This window comes from Gigantopelta aegis, chromosome 10 (assembly GCF_016097555.1).
Source record: "Gigantopelta aegis isolate Gae_Host chromosome 10, Gae_host_genome, whole genome shotgun sequence".
In the NCBI taxonomy this organism is placed as follows: domain Eukaryota; kingdom Metazoa; phylum Mollusca; class Gastropoda; order Neomphalida; family Peltospiridae; genus Gigantopelta; species Gigantopelta aegis.
In genome coordinates, this window is record NC_054708.1 from 15,449,173 (window position 1) to 15,472,698 (window position 23,526).

Sequence of the window (23,526 nt, forward strand, 5' to 3'; positions counted from 1 at the left end):
TCGAAATACTGCCGTCCCGGAAATTTTTGCAGCTTAACATCACCACTGGTGAGGAGATTGTTTTGTCTGTCGTCCTGTTGTCCCGGCAACCATTTTCATTTATATTCACACATTAGTTTGAGTCAACCATGTCTGGTCTGGTAGATTTGGATTCGGGCTAGCAGAATTTATATTTTGCCGGGCCTAATATCTGGCTGGAATTTTAGCCCATTTCAACCCCTTCCCCTTGTTTTGTATGTATATGATAACATGTATGAGTTCTGGGATCAAGAAAGAGGCTTTGTAAGACAATTTGTTTTAAGTTTCGAGTGAAAACGGGAGACCAGAGGTGAAATTCTCTGACTCAAAACACTTAACAAGAGTACCAGTGAGGTACATGATATGCCCATCAGGAGTGTGATGGAAAACCATATCTATATTAATGAATATGTTATGGGTATGATTCAGTTTTACTTATGTGAAATGTTTGCAATGGAATGGATGAAGAGTTTATTTTGGACCAACCACCATCCCAAGTTGTTCCTACATGTGGTTTGAAGGTCCTGTATGCATCTGTATGCAAGATATGATCTGGACAAGAATTTATTGTTATGTGCAGTAGACCGTGAAAAGTAGGTCACAGTGACCTGGTAATAGTATGTGACACACCACCATTCTAAGTTGTTCCTACATGAGAGGTTTGATGGTCCTGTATGCATCTATATGCAAGATATTGTCCGGAGAAGGATTTACTGTTATATGCAGTAGACCGTGAAATGTAAAATCACAGTGACCTAGTAATAGTATATGACACACCACCATCCCAAGTTGTTCCTACATGTGAGGTTTGATGATCCTGTATGCATCTGTATGCAAGATATGGTCCAGACAAGGATTTACAGTTATGTGCAGTAGACCGTGAAATATAGATCACAGTGACCTAGTAATAGTATATGACACACCATCATCCCAACTTGTTCCTACTTGTGATGTTTGATGGTCCTTTATGCATCTGTATGCAAGGTATGGTCCGGACACGAAAAAGTTAAACAGACGGGTGTACGGACATACAGAAGGACAACGCCATACCATAATTTGACCCATCATAGATGGGCATATAAAAAGAGGAATGATGAAATCTACATGTATAATGTTCCCCTCATTTGAGGTAATATAATTATAGTAATTATTGATTTTTTTTAAGTCCACACTTACAAATGTTCACTTCTGATTCTATAATTTCCTGAAAAGAAAATAATATCAGCATTATAAATGATTTTGTGAAAAAAGAAGTTTGAAAAATACCAAAAAAGGCTGAAGCATAACTATTGTGATGCTAAATTATTTAATACACATTCAAAAATTCAAAATTCAAATGAGTCGTGCATTACAAGTATATAGCATAAATTATAACACATATGTTAATACACATTCAGTATGTATGCAAAAAAACTTGATATTAGGCAAAAAAATTAAACTTTGCTGGTCTCTGGTCAACGTATGCCTCGATTTTGACCCGGCAGGTCAATTTTTTTAAAATTTTAAATTCCCACCATAGCTAAATACAAAAAGGTGCAGGCATAACTATTTTGATGCTAAATTATTTAATACATATTCAAAAATTCTAAATTCAAATGAGTCGTGCATTACAAGTATATAACATAAAATATAACACATATGTTAATACACATTCAGTATGTATGCAAAAAAACTCGATATTAGGCCCCAAAAAAGCCTTTGCTGGTCTCTGGTCAACGTATGCGTCGATTTTGACCTGGCAGGTCAATTTTTGTTTTTATTCTAAATTCCCACCATAGCTACAACAGCATCATCGCTGGGATTTATCCAAGATTTTTAGCCAGGATTCCATGACTGTTGGGTTTGGGAAAATTAGCACAAGTAAATCATACTTGGGATAGTTTTTTCAGGCCACTGAATAATGCACTACACCAGTTAAATTAATTTATTATAACAGATATAATTAAATATATATATATAGCGGGAATGTTTAGCATAGAAATTGGGAATTTTCAGTGCAACTTTCTTTTGGGAAGGGGCCTTTGTTCGGACCCACAGAACACCTGAATAAACACAAAAAATAATGCTGCACTTCCTCAAATTATTATATTGTGAAAAACTATAACATTGTGAGTCCATATGATGGCATTTGGGGGGGGGGGGGTGAAGCTGAAATCATAAAAGTTGTCTCGGCTATAGGGAAAATATGAAGGAAAGCTTTTAGGATATCAAGGCAAATGAAGGGGCACCATGGCCAATGAGGAGGGATCGATCAAGGCAGATGAAGAGGCACTATGGCCAATGAGGAGGGATCGATCAAGGCAGATGAAGGGGCACCATGGCCAATGAGGAGGGTTCGATCAAGGCAGATGAAGAGGCACCATGGCCAATGAGGAGGAATCGATCAAGGCAGATGAAGAGGCACCATGGCCAATGAGGAGGGATCGATCAAGGCAGATGAAGAGGCACCATGGCCAATGAGGAGGGAACGATCAAGGCAGATGAAGGGGCACCATGGCCAATGAGGAGGGTTCGATCAAGACAGATGAAGAGGCACCATGGCCAATGAGGAGGGTTCGATCAAGGCAGATGAAGAGGCACCATGGCCAATGAGGAGGGATCGATCAAGGCAGATGAAGGGGCACCATGGCCAATGAGGAGGGTTTGATCAAGGCAGATGAAGGGGCACCATGGCCAATGAGGAGGGTTTGATCAAGGCAGATGAAGGGGCACCATGGCCAATGAGGAGGGTTTGATCAAGGCAGATGAAGAGGCACCATGGCCAATGAGGAGGGTTTGATCAAGGCAGATGAAGAGGCACCATGGCCAATGAGGAGGGATCAATCAAGGCAGATGAGGACATAAAACATTTTTTTAAAGAAAAAGCTGTATCACCAATTCTGGAACTTTCGTCTGACTGGAGACTGACATTTTTTCAGCAGTTGTAGGGACTGTCCTATTTTAAACAAGAAACTTAATTCAATATGTAATTTTAGTCATGAAAAAGGCTCTGTTAGTCTGAAAGTAATGCTAATATGAATAAACATTGCTATCTAGACTGAAGTATTTTCATTTAATTCAGGCAAAAGTCAGCCTGCTCCTCAACAAAAATGGGAGCCCATACACCTATGCTCTGATGTACACGGTCCATACACTAGTGGAAAGGTAAATAGTATGTTATACTCACCTCGACTTCATGAACCCTCCTGGAGGCGGCCTCCAACAAATCTTTCTGCCGATCCACGTCTCTCCTTGCCTTGCCCAGCTTCATGTCGCGTAATCTCTTGGAGGCAATGATCTGCTGCTCCCGGACATACAGGTCTTTCTGCAATATAGTACAAGTCAGTACAGTGGAGTACAGTACCATGCAGTACAACACAGTATAATAGAATATAATGCAGTGAAGTACAACCTAGTACACTGCAGTACAGTTCAAGCCAGTACACTGCAGTACATTACAGTGCAGTATAACCCAGTGTAATAGAGTACAGCACAGTGTAGTGCAACCCAATACACAGTTCAAACCAGTACACTGCAACATTAGTGCAGTACAACCCAGTATAATATAGTACACTGCCATACAGTATAACCCAGTATAATAAAGTACAGAGCCATACAGTACAACCCAGTATAATAGAGTACAGTGCCATACAGTACAACCCAGTATAATAGAGTACAGTGCCATACAGTACAACCCAGTGTAATAGAGTACAGCACAGTGTAGTGCAACCCAATACACAGTTCAAGCCAGTACACTGCAACATTAGTGCAGTACAACCCAGTATAATATAGTACACTGCCATACAGTATAACCCAGTATAATAAAGTACAGAGCCATACAGTACAACCCAGTATAATAGAGTACAGTGCCATACAGTACAACCCAGTATAATAGAGTACAGTGCCATACAGTACAACCCAGTGTAATAGAGTACAGCACAGTGTAGTGCAACCCAATACACAGTTCAAACCAGTACACTGCAACATTAGTGCAGTACAACCCAGTATAATATAGTACACTGCCATACAGTATAACCCAGTATAATAAAGTACAGAGCCATACAGTACAACCCAGTATAATAGAGTACAGTGCCATACAGTACAATCCAGTATAATAGAGTACAGTGCCATACAGTACAACCCAGTGTAATAGAGTACAGCACAGTGTAGTGCAACCCAATACACAGTTCAAACCAGTACACTGCAACATTAGTGCAGTACAACCCAGTATAATATAGTACACTGCCATACAGTATAACCCAGTATAATAAAGTACAGAGCCATACAGTACAACTCAGTATAATAGAGTACAGTGCCATACAGTACAACCCAGTATAATAGAGTACAGTGCCATACAGTACAACCCAGTGTAATAGAGTACAGCACAGTGTAGTGCAACCCAATACACAGTTCAAACCAGTACACTGCAACATTAGTGCAGTACAACCCAGTATAATATAGTACACTGCCATACAGTATAACCCAGTATAATAAAGTACAGAGCCATACAGTACAACCCAGTATAATAGAGTACAGTGCCATACAGTACAACCCAGTATAATAGAGTACAGTGCCATACAGTACAACCCAGTGTAATAGAGTACAGCACAGTGTAGTGCAACCCAATACACAGTTCAAACCAGTACACTGCAACATTAGTGCAGTACAACCCAGTATAATATAGTACACTGCCATACAGTATAACCCAGTATAATAAAGTACAGAGCCATACAGTACAACCCAGTATAATAGAGTACAGTGCCATACAGTACAACCCAGTATAATAGAGTAGTGCCATACAACCCAATATAATACAGTACAGTGCCCTACAGTACAACCCAGTATAATATATTACACTGCCATACAGTACAACCCAGAATAATAAAGTACAGAGCCATACAGTACAACCCAGTATAATAGAGTACAGAGCCATACAACCCAGTATAATAGAGTACAGAGCCATACAGTACGACCCAGTATAATAGAGTACAGAGCCATACAACCCAGTATAATAGAGTACAGAGCCATACAGTACAACCAGTATAATAGAGTACAGTGCCCTACAGTACAACTCAGTATAATAGAGTACACTACCATACAGTACAACCCAGTGTAATAGAGTACAGAGCCATACAGTACAACCCAGTATAATAGAGTACAGAACCATACAACCCAGTATAATAGAGTATAGAGCCATACAGTACAACCCAGTATAATAGAGTAGTGCCCTACCACACAACCCAGTATAATAGAGTAGTGCCATACATAACAACCCAGTATAATAGATGCCCTACAGTACAACCCAGTATAATAGAGTACACTACCATACAGTACAACCCAGTATAATAGAGTACAGTGCCATACATAACAACCCAGTATAATAGAGTACAGTGCCCTACAGTACAACCCAGTATAATAGATTACACTACCATACAGTACAACCCAGTATAATAGAGTACAGTGCCACACATAACAACCCAGTATAATAGAGTATAGTACCTGTACAGCACAACCCAGTATAATAGAATATAGTGCCATACAGTACAACCCAGTATAACAGAGTACAGTGCCATACAGAACAACCCAGTATAATAGAGTACACTACCATACAGTACAACCCAGTATAATAGAGTACAGAACCATACAACCCAGCATAATAAAGTACACTACCATACAGTACAACCCAGTATAATAAAGTACAGAACCATACAACCCAGTATAATAGAGTACACTACCATACAGTACAACACCAGTATAGTACAGTGCCATACAGCATAACACCAGTATAGTACAGTGCCATACAGTATAACACCAGTATAGTACAGTGCCATACAGTATAACACCAGTATAGTACAGTGCCATACAGCATAACACCAGTATAGTACAGTGCCATACAGTATAACACCAGTATAGTACAGTGCCATACAGTACAACCCAGTATAATAAAGTACAGAACCATACAACCCAGTATAATAGAGTACACTACCATACAGTACAACACCAGTATAGTACACTACCATACAGTACAACACCAGTATAGTACAGTGCCATACAGCACAACACCAGTATAGTACAGTGCCATACAGTATAACACCAGTATAGTACAGTGCCATACAGTATAACACCAGTATAGTACAGTGCCATACAGTATAACACCAGTATAGTACAGTGCCATACAGTACAACCCAGTATAATAAAGTACAGAACCATACAACCCAGTATAATAGAGTACAGTGCCATACAGTACAACACCAGTATAGTACAGTGCCATACAGTACAACACAGTATAACAAAGTACAGAGCCATACAACCCAGTATAATAGAGTACAGTGCCCTACAGTACAACCCAGTATACTAGAGTACAGTGCCATACAGTACAACACCAGTATAGTACAGTGCCATACAGTACAAACCAGTATAATAGAGTACAGTGCCATACAGTACAACACCAGTATAGTACAGTGCCATACAGTACAATCCAGTATAATAGAGTACACTTTTATTAATTGCACAAAAATAATCCCTTGACGTGTACTCTTGTTACCAACATTTTACTGGATAAACATGCAAAACTATCTGATACAATTAGTGTTTATATAGTTAACTGGGGGGGGGGGGGGGGGGGGGGGGGTCACTTGCCTTGACATGTGATTACAGTTATGACATGTGTGTATCGGTGTCCGAGACACAGTCTTCAGTTACTGGAGATCAAAAGAATACAATGTCATGTGATAGCTGCATTGTGTAGTCTAGTGTGGAGACGTTTTACACGTTAGAGGTGGTATTATGCCTAAACAGTCATAGTAGCTTGAATTTTCTTTTATGCTTAGAAAAAAAAGCACAAAAAAGAAACAAAAACGATTTCCCATGAGAAACGTCCTCCCGTACAGGAGATCAGGATACCCAGCCTGGCGGTTATAAAATGTTTAGAGTCTAGACTCGAGACTCTAATAAAATCCGAAACCCTATTGTCATGACAACGCTATACAAATTGTATTTGTGTGACATCATTAAAGATTGAGTCTGGACTCTAAATGTTTTATAAGCACGGGCCCTGGTCAAATATCGAGTGTCTCCTGCAGAATCTGGGTGGCTGACAGGTTCAGCGATAAAATTAAGCAAAATTTTTCACTAGTCCACTGGACAGGTACATCTAGAAATCTATTTGTCCAGCAATATTCTCATTCATCCAAATAAATGTTTTGTTTTATTAAAGTACAAGGACGGTATGCATAATTGCTCAAAATGAAACTGCATTCAGCATTATTACTTGTCCACTGAACAACCACGCATTGAGGTACATTTTACTTGTCACTTGTCAGGACAAACAGACACTGCTTATTTCGAACATTGAGGTCTGCACTGTCTATGCCGATGTCTTACGTTCACTTGCTCCCAGCACTTGACGGCCTTTTTCTTCATCCTCATCGCCTCCTCCAGATCCCTTTCCGACTCCTCTATCTCTAGCTCCATTTTACTCAGCTTCACGGGATACGTACGGCACTCCTGAAATTAGTTAATGTCATCTTAGTGGGGGGAAAAACACTGGAGGTGGGGTACTCAGGGATTTATTCAGGCATTCGGTGGGTGCAAACATATAGGCCCCTTCCTGAAAGAAAGAATTTCACTACAAATCAGTTAATCTCATCTTAGTGGGGGGGGGGGGGGGGGGGGGAGAGACACTGGAGGTGGGGTTCTCAGGGATTTATCCAGGCATTCTGTGTGTCCGAACATATAGGCCCCTTCCTGAAAGAAAGTATCGCTGCAAATTAGTTAATTTCATCTTAGTGAGGGGAAAATATTGGAGGTGGGGTTCTCAGGCATTTATCCAGGCATTCTGTGGGTCCGAACATATAAACCCCTTCCCAAAAGACGGTGGCACTGAAATTTCCAAATTTCTGTACTAAACATTCCCAATAAATATATTTAATTATGTTTGTAAAAATAAATTAATTTAACAGTGGTGTACTGCATCTTTCAGTGGCCTGAAAAAACATTCCACGTATGCTTTACTTGTGCTGATTTTCCCAATCCCATCAGACATAGGACCCTGGCCAAAAATCCTGGATAAATCTAGATACCCAAAATGAACGAAATCAGGGCATGTTCTTATAAAACTTTTAAAGTCTTGACTAAAATCTCTAATGAAGGAAGGAAGGAAATGTTTTATTTAATGACGCACAAATGGACAAATTGAAAAGTGCTTATTTTGAACGCTGCATTAAGCCTGGTTTACATAAACATTTATAGCAGGTTGGCGACCAACACAGACCAAAGATTTTTATTTGTTTTATAGAAATACAACTGCAGATGGCTGTGTGTCATCTGTCTGATACAGGCCATCTGCTACCAAGTTCCCATAAAAACTTTCTGGAGTCTGCATGGATCGCTAACGTCTGGTATGAAATGCTAGCTTTATTCAAACTTTTAGATTTGAGATAAAGCCAAAACAAATTTAGAATGTGTGTTTCCAGGAACCTAGGTGTGGATCCTGGAATCCCTGGAACCTACATGTGGATTCAAGGGGGGGGGGGGGGTCAGGGACCTCGACCCTGTCCCTTACTTCTGAATTTCTATTTATTAATTTCAAAGTACTTATTTGTAAGCTCAAAATTATTTGTTTACAGTGAAATCACTTGTTTTCCTTGATGATCCAGTTTTTATCTTATCCATGCACTCAAGCAAACAACAAATTTAAGAACACAATGGAAATATAATATATATATAATGTGATTTTATGATACAACCATTTCGATTCACAAATTTAAGTACCTAACAAAATGTGTATTTTAGCCAAACAAGAGAAAATTGGGTATTGCCAAAGTGTTCGTACCATGATTTACCATACCTAGCAAATTTCAAAATACCGAAATTTCAGTATTGAAAAATGTTTCCCGCCATTTAGTAGAGCACTAACAATAAATCTGAGGAACGCAAAATGGGTTGAGTATAAATCAGACAAGAGCCGTGTGTATGGAATTTTATTTTATTTAGATAAAATTAGCAGGTGAGCCTTAACTCAGGCATGCATTTAAAGCCGAGTATACCAAACATACCACTCGATATTGGTATAGGTATTGGCATTGTGTCAATACCGAATACTGTCAGAGCCAGTTTAAGGGGCCTGTAGCACAAATAACAGCGGGGCCCCCTTCCCATTATACATATTTTGCAACCCCCTTGGGTAGAGGGGGAAAATGACCCAGGAAAAATAAATGTACACAACACCGTGGGGCTTCCTGAAGAACGGGGCCCGTAGCACGTGTTACATGTGTTTACTATAAACTGGCTCTGGTACCAATACTGAGGTAAATTACCCCAAAAATACTCATATTGATACCGAACCTCAAAATTCAATACCGCCTAGCTCTAGTGGATGAACTGATGACCAAGATGGAAGAGGAGGAATAGCAAAGCAAACAAAAAGGATAACAACAAGAAACGGCACAAGCTTTCCAGCCTTTACCTCTTGGTCCTATAGGGACATAATATACAAGCCCTTATAAGGGATCTCAACAAGACTCCACGAGTTGCCCCCACCAACTGCCCATGCACTTTTAAGTGCAGAACTGAAAAAAATGATCACCCAATCAATCGATCCCGCCGAAGGGCTAAAACTGGGGGGGAACTATGGGAGACCAACCACGACAGACTGCAATAGGCAAGGTTCTAAAAAGAGCTATGATTCGGCCAACTAAGTCAATATTACTTAGATAGCTCCTTAATTTTACTTTCGATGAACTATTCCAAATCATGAGCTAAATTATTTCAAGAAAACTGGGCAAAAGTTATTTTTGGATTCAATCCAATGGGACATTGAAAATTCAATAGCACCACAGATGCCCCTCCCTGCTTCCAACTCTGGTCGGGCTGCTGGTGACCTCTTGCACTTGCCAAGTGCGTGCAGTCTCTTCTCCCATCCACACCAACCCCATTCCTGTCATGCTTGCTCTCAATGTGCACGTTACACCCTATGACCTGACCTGACCTCAGGATTTCACAGAAAGTAGTTTTTTGAAACTACCACACCCCCACCCATCCCCCATTGCAAAAAAATCTTGAAACCTTGCCTGAAACCCAACCCTACCTAGAATGAAAGAAATGTTTTATTTAACGACACACTCAAAACATTTTATTTACAGTTATATGGCGTCGAACATATGGTTAAAGACCACACAGATACTGAGAGAGGAAATCTGCTGTCATCACTTCATAGGCTATTCTTTTCAATTAGTAGCAAGGGATCTTTTATATGCACCATCCCACCGACAGGATAGTACACACCACAGTCTTTGTTACACCAGCTGTGGAGCACTGGCTGGAACAAGAAATAGCCCAATGAGCCTATCGACGGGAATCGATCCTAGATCGATCGCACATCAGGCGAGCACTGTACCACTATGCCAAGTCCCACCCTTACCCAACCCTACCTAGAAGAATTAAACTGTGCATACCAGTTTGAGATGTCCCAGTATTTGTTCATATCTCTGCTTTATGTTCAACGAAGCATCATATTTTATTTTTGACTTCTCCAGCTCGTTCTCAAGTCTACGGAATTCCTAAGAATACAATTAATATTCATTAATTCAAACACAATAATGTAAAATTTCATATTTGTAAGTCTGAACATGAAATTATAGTATCAATTATATGCATCAATTTAAAGAATAATATAGTTAAATATATTATATCAGTTCAAATATCAAAATGGTATTGATTAATATTCATTAGTAACTGTTCAAACATAAAAAAGTAGTTAATATTCGTCAGTTCAAACATAAAAATGTAGTTAATATTTGTCAGTTCAATCATAAAAATGTAATTAATATTTGTTAGTCCAAACATAAAAATGAAGTTAATATATTCATTAGTTTAAACATAAAAATGTGATTAATATCCATCAGTTAAATCATCAAATTACAGATAATATTAATCTCTTCAAACATAAAAATGTAGTTAATATTCAGCAGTTCAAACATCAAAATGTGGTTAATATTTACAAGTTCAAACATCAAAATGTAGTTAACATTCATCATGTCAAACATGTAAATGTAGTTAATATTCATCAGTTCAAACATCAAAATATAGTTAATATTCAGCAGTTCAAACATCAAAAGGTGGTTAATATTCATAAATTCAAACATGTAAATGTAATTATATTCATTGGTTAATATGTTAAAATGTAGTTAATATTCTTCAGTTAAAACATGAAAATGTGGTTAATATGTATCATTTCAAACATTTATTATAGTTTATATTCATTAGTTCAAACATCAAATGTTGTTAATATTTATCAGTTCAAACATTTAATATAGTTAATATTATATTCAGCAGTTCAAACATCAAAATGTGGTTAATATTTACAAGTTCAAACATCAAAATGTAGTTAACATTCATCATGTCAAACATGTAAATGTAGTTAATATTCATCAGTTCAAACATCAAAATATAGTTAATATTCAGCAGTTCAAACATCAAAAGGTGGTTAATATTCATAAATTCAAACATGTAAATGTAATTATATTCATTGGTTAATATGTTAAAATGTAGTTAATATTCTTCAGTTAAAACATGAAAATGTGGTTAATATGTATCATTTCAAACATTTATTATAGTTTATATTCATTAGTTCAAACATCAAATGTTGTTAATATTTATCAGTTCAAACATTTAATATAGTTAATATTATATTCATGAGTTCAAACAACAAAATGTAGTTAATATTCATCATTTCAAATATCAAAATGTAGTTAATATTCATCAGTTCAAACAACAAAATGTAGTTAATATTCATCATTTCAAATATCAAAATGTAGTTAATATTCATCAGTTCAAACAACAAAATGTAGTTAATATTCATCATTTCAAATATCAAAATGTAGTTAATATTCATCATTTCAAATATCAAAATGTAGTTAATATTCATCATTTCAAATATCAAAATGTAGTTAATATTCATCAGTTCAAGCATCAAACTGTGGTTAAAGCAAAAGCATAGTTAATACATGTATTTGTGAGCTGAAACATGACAATAATATTACAGTTAATCAAACTCGAGAATGTTGTTAATATCCAAACATGAAACTATGTATTTCTGAGCTGAAACATGACAATAATATTACAGTTAATCAAACTCGAGAATGTTGTTAATATCCAAACATGAAACTATATATTTGTGAGCTGAAACATGACAATAATATTACAGTTAATCAAACTCGAGAATGTTGTTAATATCCAAACATGAAACTATATATTTGTGAGCTGAAACATGACAATAATATTACAGTTAATCAAACTCGAGAATGTTGTTAATATCCAAACATGAAACTATATATTTGTGAGCTGAAACATGACAATAATATTACAGTTAATCAAACTCGAGAATGTTGTTAATATCCAAACATGAAACTATATATTTGTGAGCTGAAACATGACAATAATATTACAGTTAATCAAACTCGAGAATGTTGTTAATATCCAAACATGAAACTATGTATTTCTGAGCTGAAACATGACAATAATATTACAGTTAATCAAACTCGAGAATGTTGTTAATATCCAAACATGAAACTATGTATTTCTGAGCTGAAACATGACAATAATATTACAGTTAATCAAACTCGAGAATGTTGTTAATATCCAAACATGAAACTATATATTTGTGAGCTGAAACATGACAATAATATTACAGTTAATCAAACTCGAGAATGTTGTTAATATCCAAACATGAAACTATATATTTGTGAGCTGAAACATGACAATAATATTACAGTTAATCAAACTCGAGAATGTTGTTAATATCCAAACATGAAACTATATATTTGTGAGCTGAAACATGACAATAATATTACAGTTAATCAAACTCGAGAATGTTGTTAATATCCAAACATGAAACTATATATTCAAGTAAAAGCATTTAATAAATCCTGCAACAGTTGCATGCAGTTGAAAGCATTAGCTATTATGATTTATCTCAATTAGATTTCAAAGATTATTCATTTTCTAACAATATGAAAATATCACGACATGTCAGGGGTAGTTTATAAAGGTGAGTATATCTTAAAAAAATATAATAGAGGATTTAAAAGTCGATAAATGTTTTATAGCAACATCAGACAAGCAATAGCAACAAACATTCTGAGAGTACTGCTAAAGCAATACATGTCCCCTATTGGGCCCAACACATTTTTTTATCTCCTAAGTTCAAGAGCCATAACTCTGTGAAAAATGGGTAGTACAGTACTTGATAAAGCTATATAAAAATGGGTAGTACAGTACTTGATAAAGCTATATAAAAATGTGTAGTACAGTACTTGATAAAGCTATATAAAAATGGGTAGTACAGTACTTGATAAAGCTATATAAAACATGGGTAGTACAGTACTTGATAAAGCTATATAAAACATGGGTAGTACAGTACTTGATAAAGCTATATAAAACATGGGTAGTACAGTACTTGATAAAGCTATATAAAACATGGGTAGTACAGTACTTGATAAAGCTATATAAAACATGGGTAGTACAGTACTTGATAAAGCTATATAAAAATGGGTAGTACAGTACTTGATAAAGCTATATAAAACATGGGTAGTACAGTACTTGATAAAGCTATATAAAACATGGGTAGTACAGTACTTGATAAAGCTATATAAAAATGGGTAGTACAGTACTTGATAAAGCTATATAAAACATTTCAGCTCAGTATCTTCAGGTATCGCAAAAAAAGTCCGGAAAACAAATTTCCGTATCTCCTAAGTTCAAGGGCCACAACTCTGCCAACAATGGGTAAATTGCAATGAACTTAAAACTTGATCTGTAACAATACATGATAAAGCTATGAACAAAATTTCAGTGCGATATCTCAAGACATTGTCAAAAAAACCTTAAAAAAACCTAGGGTATATGTGGATCAAACGGACAGATGGATGGATGGATGGATGGACAGAGAGACAGACAGTACAGACGGACAGGACAGGACAGGACAGGACAGGGCAGGGCAGGGCAGGGCAGGGCAGGGCAGGGCAGGGCAGGGCAGGGCAGGGCAGGGCAGGGCAGGGCACCTATGGTCCCCTCTGGTTGGACGGGTAGGAGACTACTAACAACTGCAAACTGTGTGTTGTGTTTTCCGTGGAGTTCAGTCTATCTGCCGTGTATCTCTCACCTTTTTCTGCTCTTTGTCTAGGTCTCGGTACTCGAGCGTGATCAGCCTGAACAACTTGTTCTCCAGCTCGGCCAGCTTCCTCTCACGCTGGGTCGCTTCGTAGAGCATACAGTTCAGACGGTTCTTGGCCTTGCCCACTTTGTGCTCCATCACATATATCACACGCTGTAACACATTTAACAAATGGTGAAATGACATTAATGTATGTATGACAAATGTTCGTGAATAATATGTGAAATAACAATAATTTATTATCCACACTAGTGTTGGGAATCGGTTGGGATTTCATCATCAATCATCAGTCATAATCGGTTTACACCAACCAAACAACTTTCAGTTACACAGTCGGTTTGAATTATATGAACACAAGAAACACCTATTGTCATGTTTACAAGTTTAGATACTACAAATCGATCATTTTACCTTTAATAACTATTTAATATATAAATATGTTTATATACCCGTAAAAACAACCCCAACCCCAACACATTTACCCCAGTTCTATCCTCTAAACTAGGCAAAGAGTTACAGTTTAATTTTTCCCACACAATCGATTATGGATTTTTATAATCGATCATCACATCGACAGAACCAAACTGATCAATTTTCGATTATAATCAATTGTTACAATGTTCATCACTAATCCACATGGTTCAAAATATTAAAGGAAATATAACCAGTATGACACGTGTGTCATAATGAATTCACGTGCACACTGAATGACGTCATTTTGGGAAGCTATGTCATAACTTAATGCGGCTTCTCCAGTCTTAGCTCTGTGTAATCGCTTACCAAAACGACACCATTCCATCGTCTCCTTCTAGTTACATTTGAAATGTTTTGACATCATCCTTGTTATTTGTTAAAAAAAATATATATTATGGATAATGTGGATAATAAAGAAATTATTACATTTGTGTGTGAATTGTACTGATTTTATGAAACTCGTGTCAGGATTTATGTATTATGCTCACTCTCGCTCGGGCAATACATGAATCCCGACACTCGTTTCGTAAAATCTGTATGACACACAAGCTCATATAATAATCTTTCTTACACACTCATTGGTGAGAACACCATGCATTATTTTTGATAACACATAGTTGTTTACACATGTACGTGTGTTAACAATTTCAAGACATACGACTGGCTGCTCCTAGGTCACCAATGCCATGCGTCCAATAAAAAAACAGCACCATGGAAATTGATTAGACTGTGACGTATAGTTAACCTGACAATCGTGTGTCTGTGATGTGTAAGTCAGCTACAAGTGCAACAGCTGTAAATAACTTTTAGTCGAAAAAGATGTCAAAATTTGCTTAAAACCTGTTTTTTTGAGGATATGTAAGAAATAGAATAATACATTCGTGTCCATTAGATACCATTTATCTCACAACTAGTTGCTTAAAAATGTATCAAACTCACTTTCGCTCATTAGGTATATTTTAAAACAACTTGTGAGATAAATGGCATCCAATGGCCACTTATGTATTATTCTCTCTCTATATATCTACTCAAAAGATTTAAGGGTAAAAAATTTATAACCAAATAAGTTTCAGAGTGTATTAGATTGATGATGTAAACTACAACAAAAAATTTATTTATTGTTCCATATTTACAAAAAACCACAAATAAACGTCACTGTATACAAGAAAGTCACATGACATGCTGTCAAAGTTGAAGGTTGTCAAACATGGATTTTACACATTAGAACATTTGTTTAATAGTGTGTGAATCCACCCCTGGCGCGAATACACTCGACACATCGTTGCCTCATGCTGTTAATCAGACGTCTGAAGAACTCTTGGGGAATGGCCTGCCACTCTGCCATAAGAAGCTGACCCAGATCATGAAGGTTGGCCGGAGGGGCATGGTTATCCTGAACTCTCCTGCCTAATTCGTCCCAGGCGTCCTCTATTGGGGCCAAGTCAGGCGAATATGCTGGCCAATCCATCCTGGCGATACCTTGTTGTCTGAGAAAGTCCGTTACCACCCTGGCGCGGTGGGGTCTGGCATTGTCATCCTGCAGAACTGCCCCGCCGCCAATCTGCTGAAGGCCTGGGAGAACCAACGGCCGGATAATCTCATTCAGATAGCGGATTCCATTCAGATTGCCATCCACCACATAGAGGGGGTTCCTGTGGTGGATAGAGATGTCCCACCACACCATGATGCTGCCACCACCAAACCGGTGACATTGTCTAACGTTAACGTCAGCGAAGCGCTCCCCAGGACGTCTGTAGACACGAACCCGACCGTCGTTGAACTGGAGACTAAACCTGGACTCATCAGTGAACATCACTCGACCCCACTGAACACGTTGCCACTGCAGATGAAGCGTGCACCAGTGACGTCTGGCCGTTCTGTGACATGGTAGGAGTGGTTGTCGAACAGCCTGGCGACGGCAGCGTAGATTATTGGCTCTCAGACGATTGCGTATGGTTTGATCAGACACTCGAGTTCCAGTCGCAGTCCGCAGATTGTCACGTAATCAGCGTGCAGTGGTTAGTCAGTTGAAGTCGTACCATTGTCGAATTTGGAGTGTGCACCGTACACGAACGCAAGCTCCAATTATACGGAAATTCAGCATTGGGAACATGGAATACACGTGCAAAGCGTGCAAATGAAGCGCTTTGTGAAAAAGCAAGTTATGGGCACTTAGCAGACCTTTCGCTTTCGCCCTAATTTACGTGCAAATGTAAGCATGTTTTCGCCATTAGAACTAGTCGACAGTGTCAATGACAGTGGATTTTAATTCATTTATGGGTTGCTTAGACCCACTTTCGTCAAAATGGAACAATACCATGCGTGACATTATGGTCTAGCTAATATAATTGACATTCAGAAAATAATGTCGAAAATATCGTCTGACCCTTAAATTCTTTTGAGTAGTATATATATAACATACTGTAACACATTTATCAAAATTAATGTCGGTGAATATGATGTGAAATGACATTCACGTACATATAACACGCTGTAACACATTTAACAAAATTAATGTAAATGAATATGATGTGAAATGACATTAACGTACATATAACACATTCACCAAATGTTGGTAAATATGATGTGAAATGATATTCATGTATTTATTATCCACATGGTTCAACAAAACCAAGTTAATAAAAATCATACAAAGCATACATAATATAATAATATGCCATGCCTTCACAAAACACATTTGATTGGTTAAAAATAACCTTAACCTTCCCAAGTGACTAGGTTGATCAGACTACAAACACTTGTATGTTTGTTTAATTTGAAAACATAGGCTGGCTTTTATGATGCCAATCCAATAGCCAATGATTAGTAAATCAATGTGCTCTAGTGGTGTTGTTAAGCAAAACAATTTTAACTTTATGATGCCAAAGACCAATATTCATAAATCTCAGTTGACATTTCACAATTAATTGTAGTCTTCTACCTAATATATCAAGTCATGGGAATGCAAAAAGCTAAAACTAGGAAAGATGACATCACTTACCAAAATGACATTATTCATAAAAATTACATCATTTCATTGTCTCCTTTTAGTTACATTTGAAACATTTTAACACTTTGTTATTTATAAAAACAATAATATAGATAATAAAGAAATTGAAACACTTGTGTTTGAGTCGTACTGATTTTACAAAACTTGTGCCAGGATTCATGTTTTACCTTCACTCTCGCTCGGGAAATACAAGAATCCTAATACTTGTTTGCAAAATCAGTACAACACACAAGCTCATATAACAAACTCTGTATAGCATGCTGTAACACATTTACTAATTGTTAGTGAAGCAGACTCGACAAACTCATATTCCCCCCCCTCCCCCCCCCATCCCAATCAGTGCTCCATGAATAATACATCAAAGACTATGGTATGTATTCATTCATTTCAACTTATTTTTGTGCTTACATCCAATTACGGTTCAAGCACACTGCCCTGGGCACACACCTCAGTTATCTGGGTTAGTTGTTAGTTGGTTAGTGAGAGAGAAGAGGGTGTAGTGACCTTACACCTACCCATTAAGCCCTTAAGAACTCACTCTGGGTTGGAGCCGGTACCTACCAGCCTATAGTCCCATGGCTTAACCATTTTACCACCGAGGCAGGAAGGTATGTATTGTCTTGTCTATGGAAATGTTTATATAAAAGATCCCTTGCTGTTTATTTGCTAGGAGTAGCCCATGGTGTGCACTTTACGGTCGCCCAATCGCCCATGGCGAGTTAAACTAGCATTGGGCGAGTCAAAACCTTATCATGTGTCGCTTGCCTGGCGACCGAATATTTCCGCATATTGTATTAGGCCTATGTATCAAAATGCAAATAACTAATGTTTGTTAGAGATCGGAAAGTTATTTTTTATTTATTGTTTTCAACTGGCTTCCTATTAGTATCTGCGCAACCAATCCCATATAGGACATAATAGCGACCACGTCCCCATTCTATCAAACAATCTAACACCATTTGGAATGCCTTGGCCAGTTTTGATTACGTATTCGGAAAACCTTGTCCACGTAAATATATTCGTAGGTTCAATTGGAACACCTCAGTCATGTCCATCTTTACTTTCCATTTAGTTACAATCGGAACAACTCGTCACATTCCGCTACGATATGCTTTGCTGAAAGATTTTGTTTATGAGCCTGAGGTTTTCCGAAGTTACATTGTGTTGGAACGTTTTCATTTCTTATGGAATATACCGAGTCTACTATACCAAACACCCAGTCGTCACTGCGAATGATGTCAACAACAGCTATGATTGCCTGTGCACGTGCGAGTTTGTGGGAACTTCAAATTAACTGAACTCTTGACAGGTCACTCACGATGTTGTGAGTGACCTGTCAACAAACGAGTTGTTGTTTGTTCAATCGTTTTACACATGCCTACATCCACTGAACACATGTTGCATACTTGTAATACCGTTATGGTAAACATGTTATTGGTTGCAAACGTCATTTCGGAAACATGTGGCATTACTTGTCGGGTGTGTTCGAGCCAAAAAACAAACAAACCCCAAAACAACAACAAACAAACAAAATAAAGATGACACAAAACAAGAAAAAATAAAGTGTACAAAACAGAGAGCAGAGTAAAAAAAATCATGCTGTCATGGTGCGAAGACCATCCATGGCTACAACATAAAGACGGGAAAATGTTTTGTAACATTTGTGTACATCAAGAGGTGACTCAAAAGCACGATGTTCACTCTGCAGGGGACAATGTCAGTATGTTTGTAAAGGGATGTTCCACAATGAAGATAGAAAGTATAAAGGTTTGTAATATAAATTATGATAAGTAATCTGTATTTAGCAACCACAATCATAGGCTTTACATAATTTGAAAGCACTGTAACAGCCAGCAATTTGGATTGATATGTGGGGTATCTTGTGTGGGCACTCATTCCTACCTACCCCCCCCCCCCCCATTATTTTATATGTGCAGGGGGTGGCACTGGTGGGGATCCGATGGGGGTGGGATTGGGCAACCAACATGTTAGAAAACAAACTTATAAAGGCAAATAAATTCCTGATTGGGGCTGGAACATTGCCCCCCTACACACACACACTTACCAAACCCCTGTGACAAATGATAATCTTCTTAAGATAATTTTTAAGGCCTAAAAGTTGAGTTTCACAGTATCACTGATATTGTTTAAAATTATATATTATAACATTAAATAATTACTCAGTATGTAACAGCAATATCAGTATATTGCATAAATAAATGAATAAAGCCTGCTGAATGTTGTCAATTGTGATTCAATTTGTTAACATCTTCTTTCAGTTACACGAAGAGAATGAGGCACACAAGACGGCTGTTCTAAAGATAATGAGAGATGAAGCTACTCCAGGGATTGTGTGGGTCCCATGACAACATAATAATTATAATTTAATTACAACATTTTGTAATAAAACAAAAACAAGTTTTGTTTCCTTCTTTTGTGTTGTTATTATTGTCTGTATAATATAATAATATGTTTTAAAGTGCAATTTAAGTAAGTTCTTTTTTTAACGAAATTCGGTCGTGGGCCATTCAAAAGTTGTACAGGCAAGTCAAAGTGTTGCTGTGAGTGGCCCGATTGGCCAGTCAAATAAAATCCCAAGTGTATACCCTGGTAGCCTATGTAGAGGCAGCAGGTTTCCTCTTTTTCTCCCTCTTAACCATAAGCTGAAATAGCCATGGTGTAAAATGTGCTTAGGAGTCATTAAAGAAATATTCTTTTCCTTCACAAAAATTATGTAGGATTCATATTTTAAAACCACAACACACGATACGAGTACCTCGTACAAGACTAGTAAAAAAGTTAAAGTTTGTTTTGTTTCATGACACCACTAGAGTACATTGAGTTATTAATAATCAACTATTGGATGTCAAACATTTGGTAATTAATACATAGTCTTAGAGAGGAAACAAACTACATTTTTGTCATTAGTAGCAAGGGGTCTTTAATATGCACCATCTCACAGACAGGATAGCACATACCATGGCCTTTGATATACCAGTTACGATGGAGAATAGTTAATTGTATAGCAACCAATGAAATCTAAAAGTTGTCTTATCACAATCAGCTATTCTTATGGCTATTCTCGTACGAATAACTTGTATAGTGTAGCATCGCCTTTAGTAGTTTGTTTTAAGTTTTTGGTTGTATACATGTACTGCACACAAAATCTGATGCATGCATTTAAACAGCAAACACATATATTCATAATTATGGGAAAAAACTACTTTTTTCTCTTGCATAATAAAATTCATATATGTATTGCAACTGTACGCTGAAATTCTTTATTAAATAAATAATAATAATTGACATACAGACAGACACAGACAGATGGACGGACGGACCGATGGATAAATAAATATAAATATATAATAAGCGGTAACATACATCCACAGTGCTATGTTTCTTTGACAGCTTGTCTTCTTTTTGGTTCTCAAAGGCATTTTCAATGACATGTTTGTCAAACTGGAGGAAAAAACCACAATTAAGACTAAAAATATATACACGTATAATCAAACCAAAATTGATGTGACAATGCAGCTTATGAGGTTTGGGTTTTGTTTTGGGGTTTTTTCTTTCTTTTTTTTTCTTCTTTTTCTAAAAGCATTACACACTTATGTATGAATGTTCTTCGCACTAATGCGATACACCATTCATACAGTGTGTAAAGCAGTTCTGTGCTTCATACTTGCAGGAATGTCAAAAATTATCACATTCAATTTATAATAGCCAAGGCAACTTTAATGACTTCAACTTTGTCCCCAAATGATCTTATTTACACCCAAACGTCATAGTGTGTCACAATATTATTAGTTAAACAGCACAGCATTATTTCTTATAAAGTTGGCACTGTTATAGCTACTATGGTAAAAAATGTCGACACGCATGTTGACCAGAGACTAGCAGTATATTTTGTTTGGCCTTAAAGCTTATGATCAAGAAAGAAAGTTTCTTTGATTTTATTTCTAAGCAAAATAAAGTTTATATTTAGCAGAGAACGTTATAGCTTCACTAGTAGTTTATTAAACAAAAGAAAACAAAATCATTCAAAATATTTATGTGATTTAAAACACAAAAAGCAATGATTAAAAGACTTGAAGAAGTTTTCATTAGATGGTGGTTAGAATGTATATTATTTTCTCAATATAATTAAAACATTTTATAAAGATGGCTAACCATGATTGTATATAAAGTTGAATCCCGTTGACTCGAACCCTGTCGGTGCTTGAAAAGGTGTTTGACCCATCAGGTAGTTCGCCAATCATTCGGTCAACAACATGTAAGTGTAACCCGGGACTTCGTTTTTGGTTCGACCATTGCGGTGTATTCGATCCTTCTGCGTCCGATCCAATGAGATTCTACTGTATTTATAGCAGGGCTGAGGTCAGCTACCACCCCACCTACTACTTCCCCCACCCCCAGAAAAATACCAAAAGTGCCCTTCTTAGTTTAAAGATCCCTTTTCGGTGCAGCAGGATATGGTCCTATATTGCTATTCCATGGTTATGTTTTACTCTCCATGCACCCACTGACTTTAGGCTATGGAGGAACAGGAGATGGTCCTATATTGCAATTCCATGGTTGTGTTTTACTCTCCATGCACCCACTGACTTTAGGCTATGGAGGAACAGGAGATGGTGCTATATTGCTATTCCATGGTTGTGTTTTACTCTCCATGCACCCACTGACTTTAGGCTATGGGGGAACAGGAGATGGTCCTATATTGCAATTCCATGGTTGTGTTTTACTCTCCATGCACCCACTGACTTTAGGCTATGGAGGAACAGGATATGGTCCTATATTGCTATTCCATGGTTGTGTTTCACTCTCCATGCGCCCACTGACTTTAGGCTATGGAGGAACAGGATATGGTCCTATATTGCTATTCCATGGTTATGTTTCACTCTCTATGCGCCCACTGACTTTAGGCTATGGAGGAACAGGAGATGGTCCTATATTGCTATTCCATGGTTACGTTTCACTCACCACGTACCCACTGACTTTAGGCTATGGAGGAACAGGAGATTGTCCTATATTGCTATTCCGTGGTTACGTTTCACTCACCACGCACCCACTGACTTTAGGCTATGGAGGAACAGGAGATTGTCCTATATTGCTATTCCGTGGTTACGTTTCACTCACCACGCACCCACTGACTTTAGGCTATGGAGGAACAGGAGATTGTCCTATATTGCTATTCCGTGGTTACGTTTCACTCACCACGCACCCACTGACTTTAGGCTATGGAGGAACAGGAGATTGTCCTATATTGCTATTCCATGGTTACTCACCATGCACCCACTGACTTTAGGCTATGGGGGAACAGGAGATTGTCCTATATTGCTATTCCATAGTTACGTTTCACTCACCACGCACCCACTGACTTTAGGCTATGGAGGAACAGGAGATTGTCCTATATTGCTATTCCATGGTTAAGTTTCACTCACCATGCACCCACTGACTTTAGGCTATGTACTGTTTTCAGGTGCATTTACAGGACATTATGCAGGCGGGGTCTAGACTCTAGTTAGCAAACTTTTGGGGCGGCATCATATGAAGCTCTCATAGAAAGTATATATGAGCAGGGAGTTTCATTCCTCCCAAACCCCACCTCTACGTTGTTTTTGTTAAGCCCCTAACTATGGTAATGGGCACTGGCCAACTGCTTGATTTGCCCTTCACAGAGACGGATCCAAGGGAGATACTAGGGGATCTGTCCCCCTCCCCCACCAGACCTAAATATATTCAAGTGATTCTTATTTTTGCCTATTAAACAAAATTCACCATATACAGTTGAATCCCGTTGGCTTGAACCCTGTCGGTGCCCCAGAAAGTGTTCGACCCATCGGGTAGTTCGACCTAACCATTCGGTCAG

At 37.6% G+C, this 23,526-nt stretch overlaps 1 protein-coding gene across 2 annotated transcripts in view; it reads right to left on the reverse strand.

Moving 5' to 3' along the window:
* The window catches only part of LOC121384019 (outer dynein arm-docking complex subunit 3-like), a 46,387-nt gene that overhangs the window by 18,971 nt on the left and 3,890 nt on the right, over positions 1 to 23,526 (reverse strand). For both annotated transcript variants that reach the window (XM_041514155.1, XM_041514156.1), the window contains exons 4-9: positions 21,039 to 21,116; positions 14,159 to 14,323; positions 10,452 to 10,556; positions 7,381 to 7,503; positions 3,185 to 3,322; positions 1,195 to 1,222 (exon numbers count right to left, since the gene is read on the reverse strand). In XM_041514155.1, the coding sequence (XP_041370089.1) occupies positions 1,195 to 1,222; positions 3,185 to 3,322; positions 7,381 to 7,503; positions 10,452 to 10,556; positions 14,159 to 14,323; positions 21,039 to 21,116 (637 nt within the window). The remainder of the gene's footprint in view (positions 1 to 1,194; positions 1,223 to 3,184; positions 3,323 to 7,380; positions 7,504 to 10,451; positions 10,557 to 14,158; positions 14,324 to 21,038; positions 21,117 to 23,526) is intronic.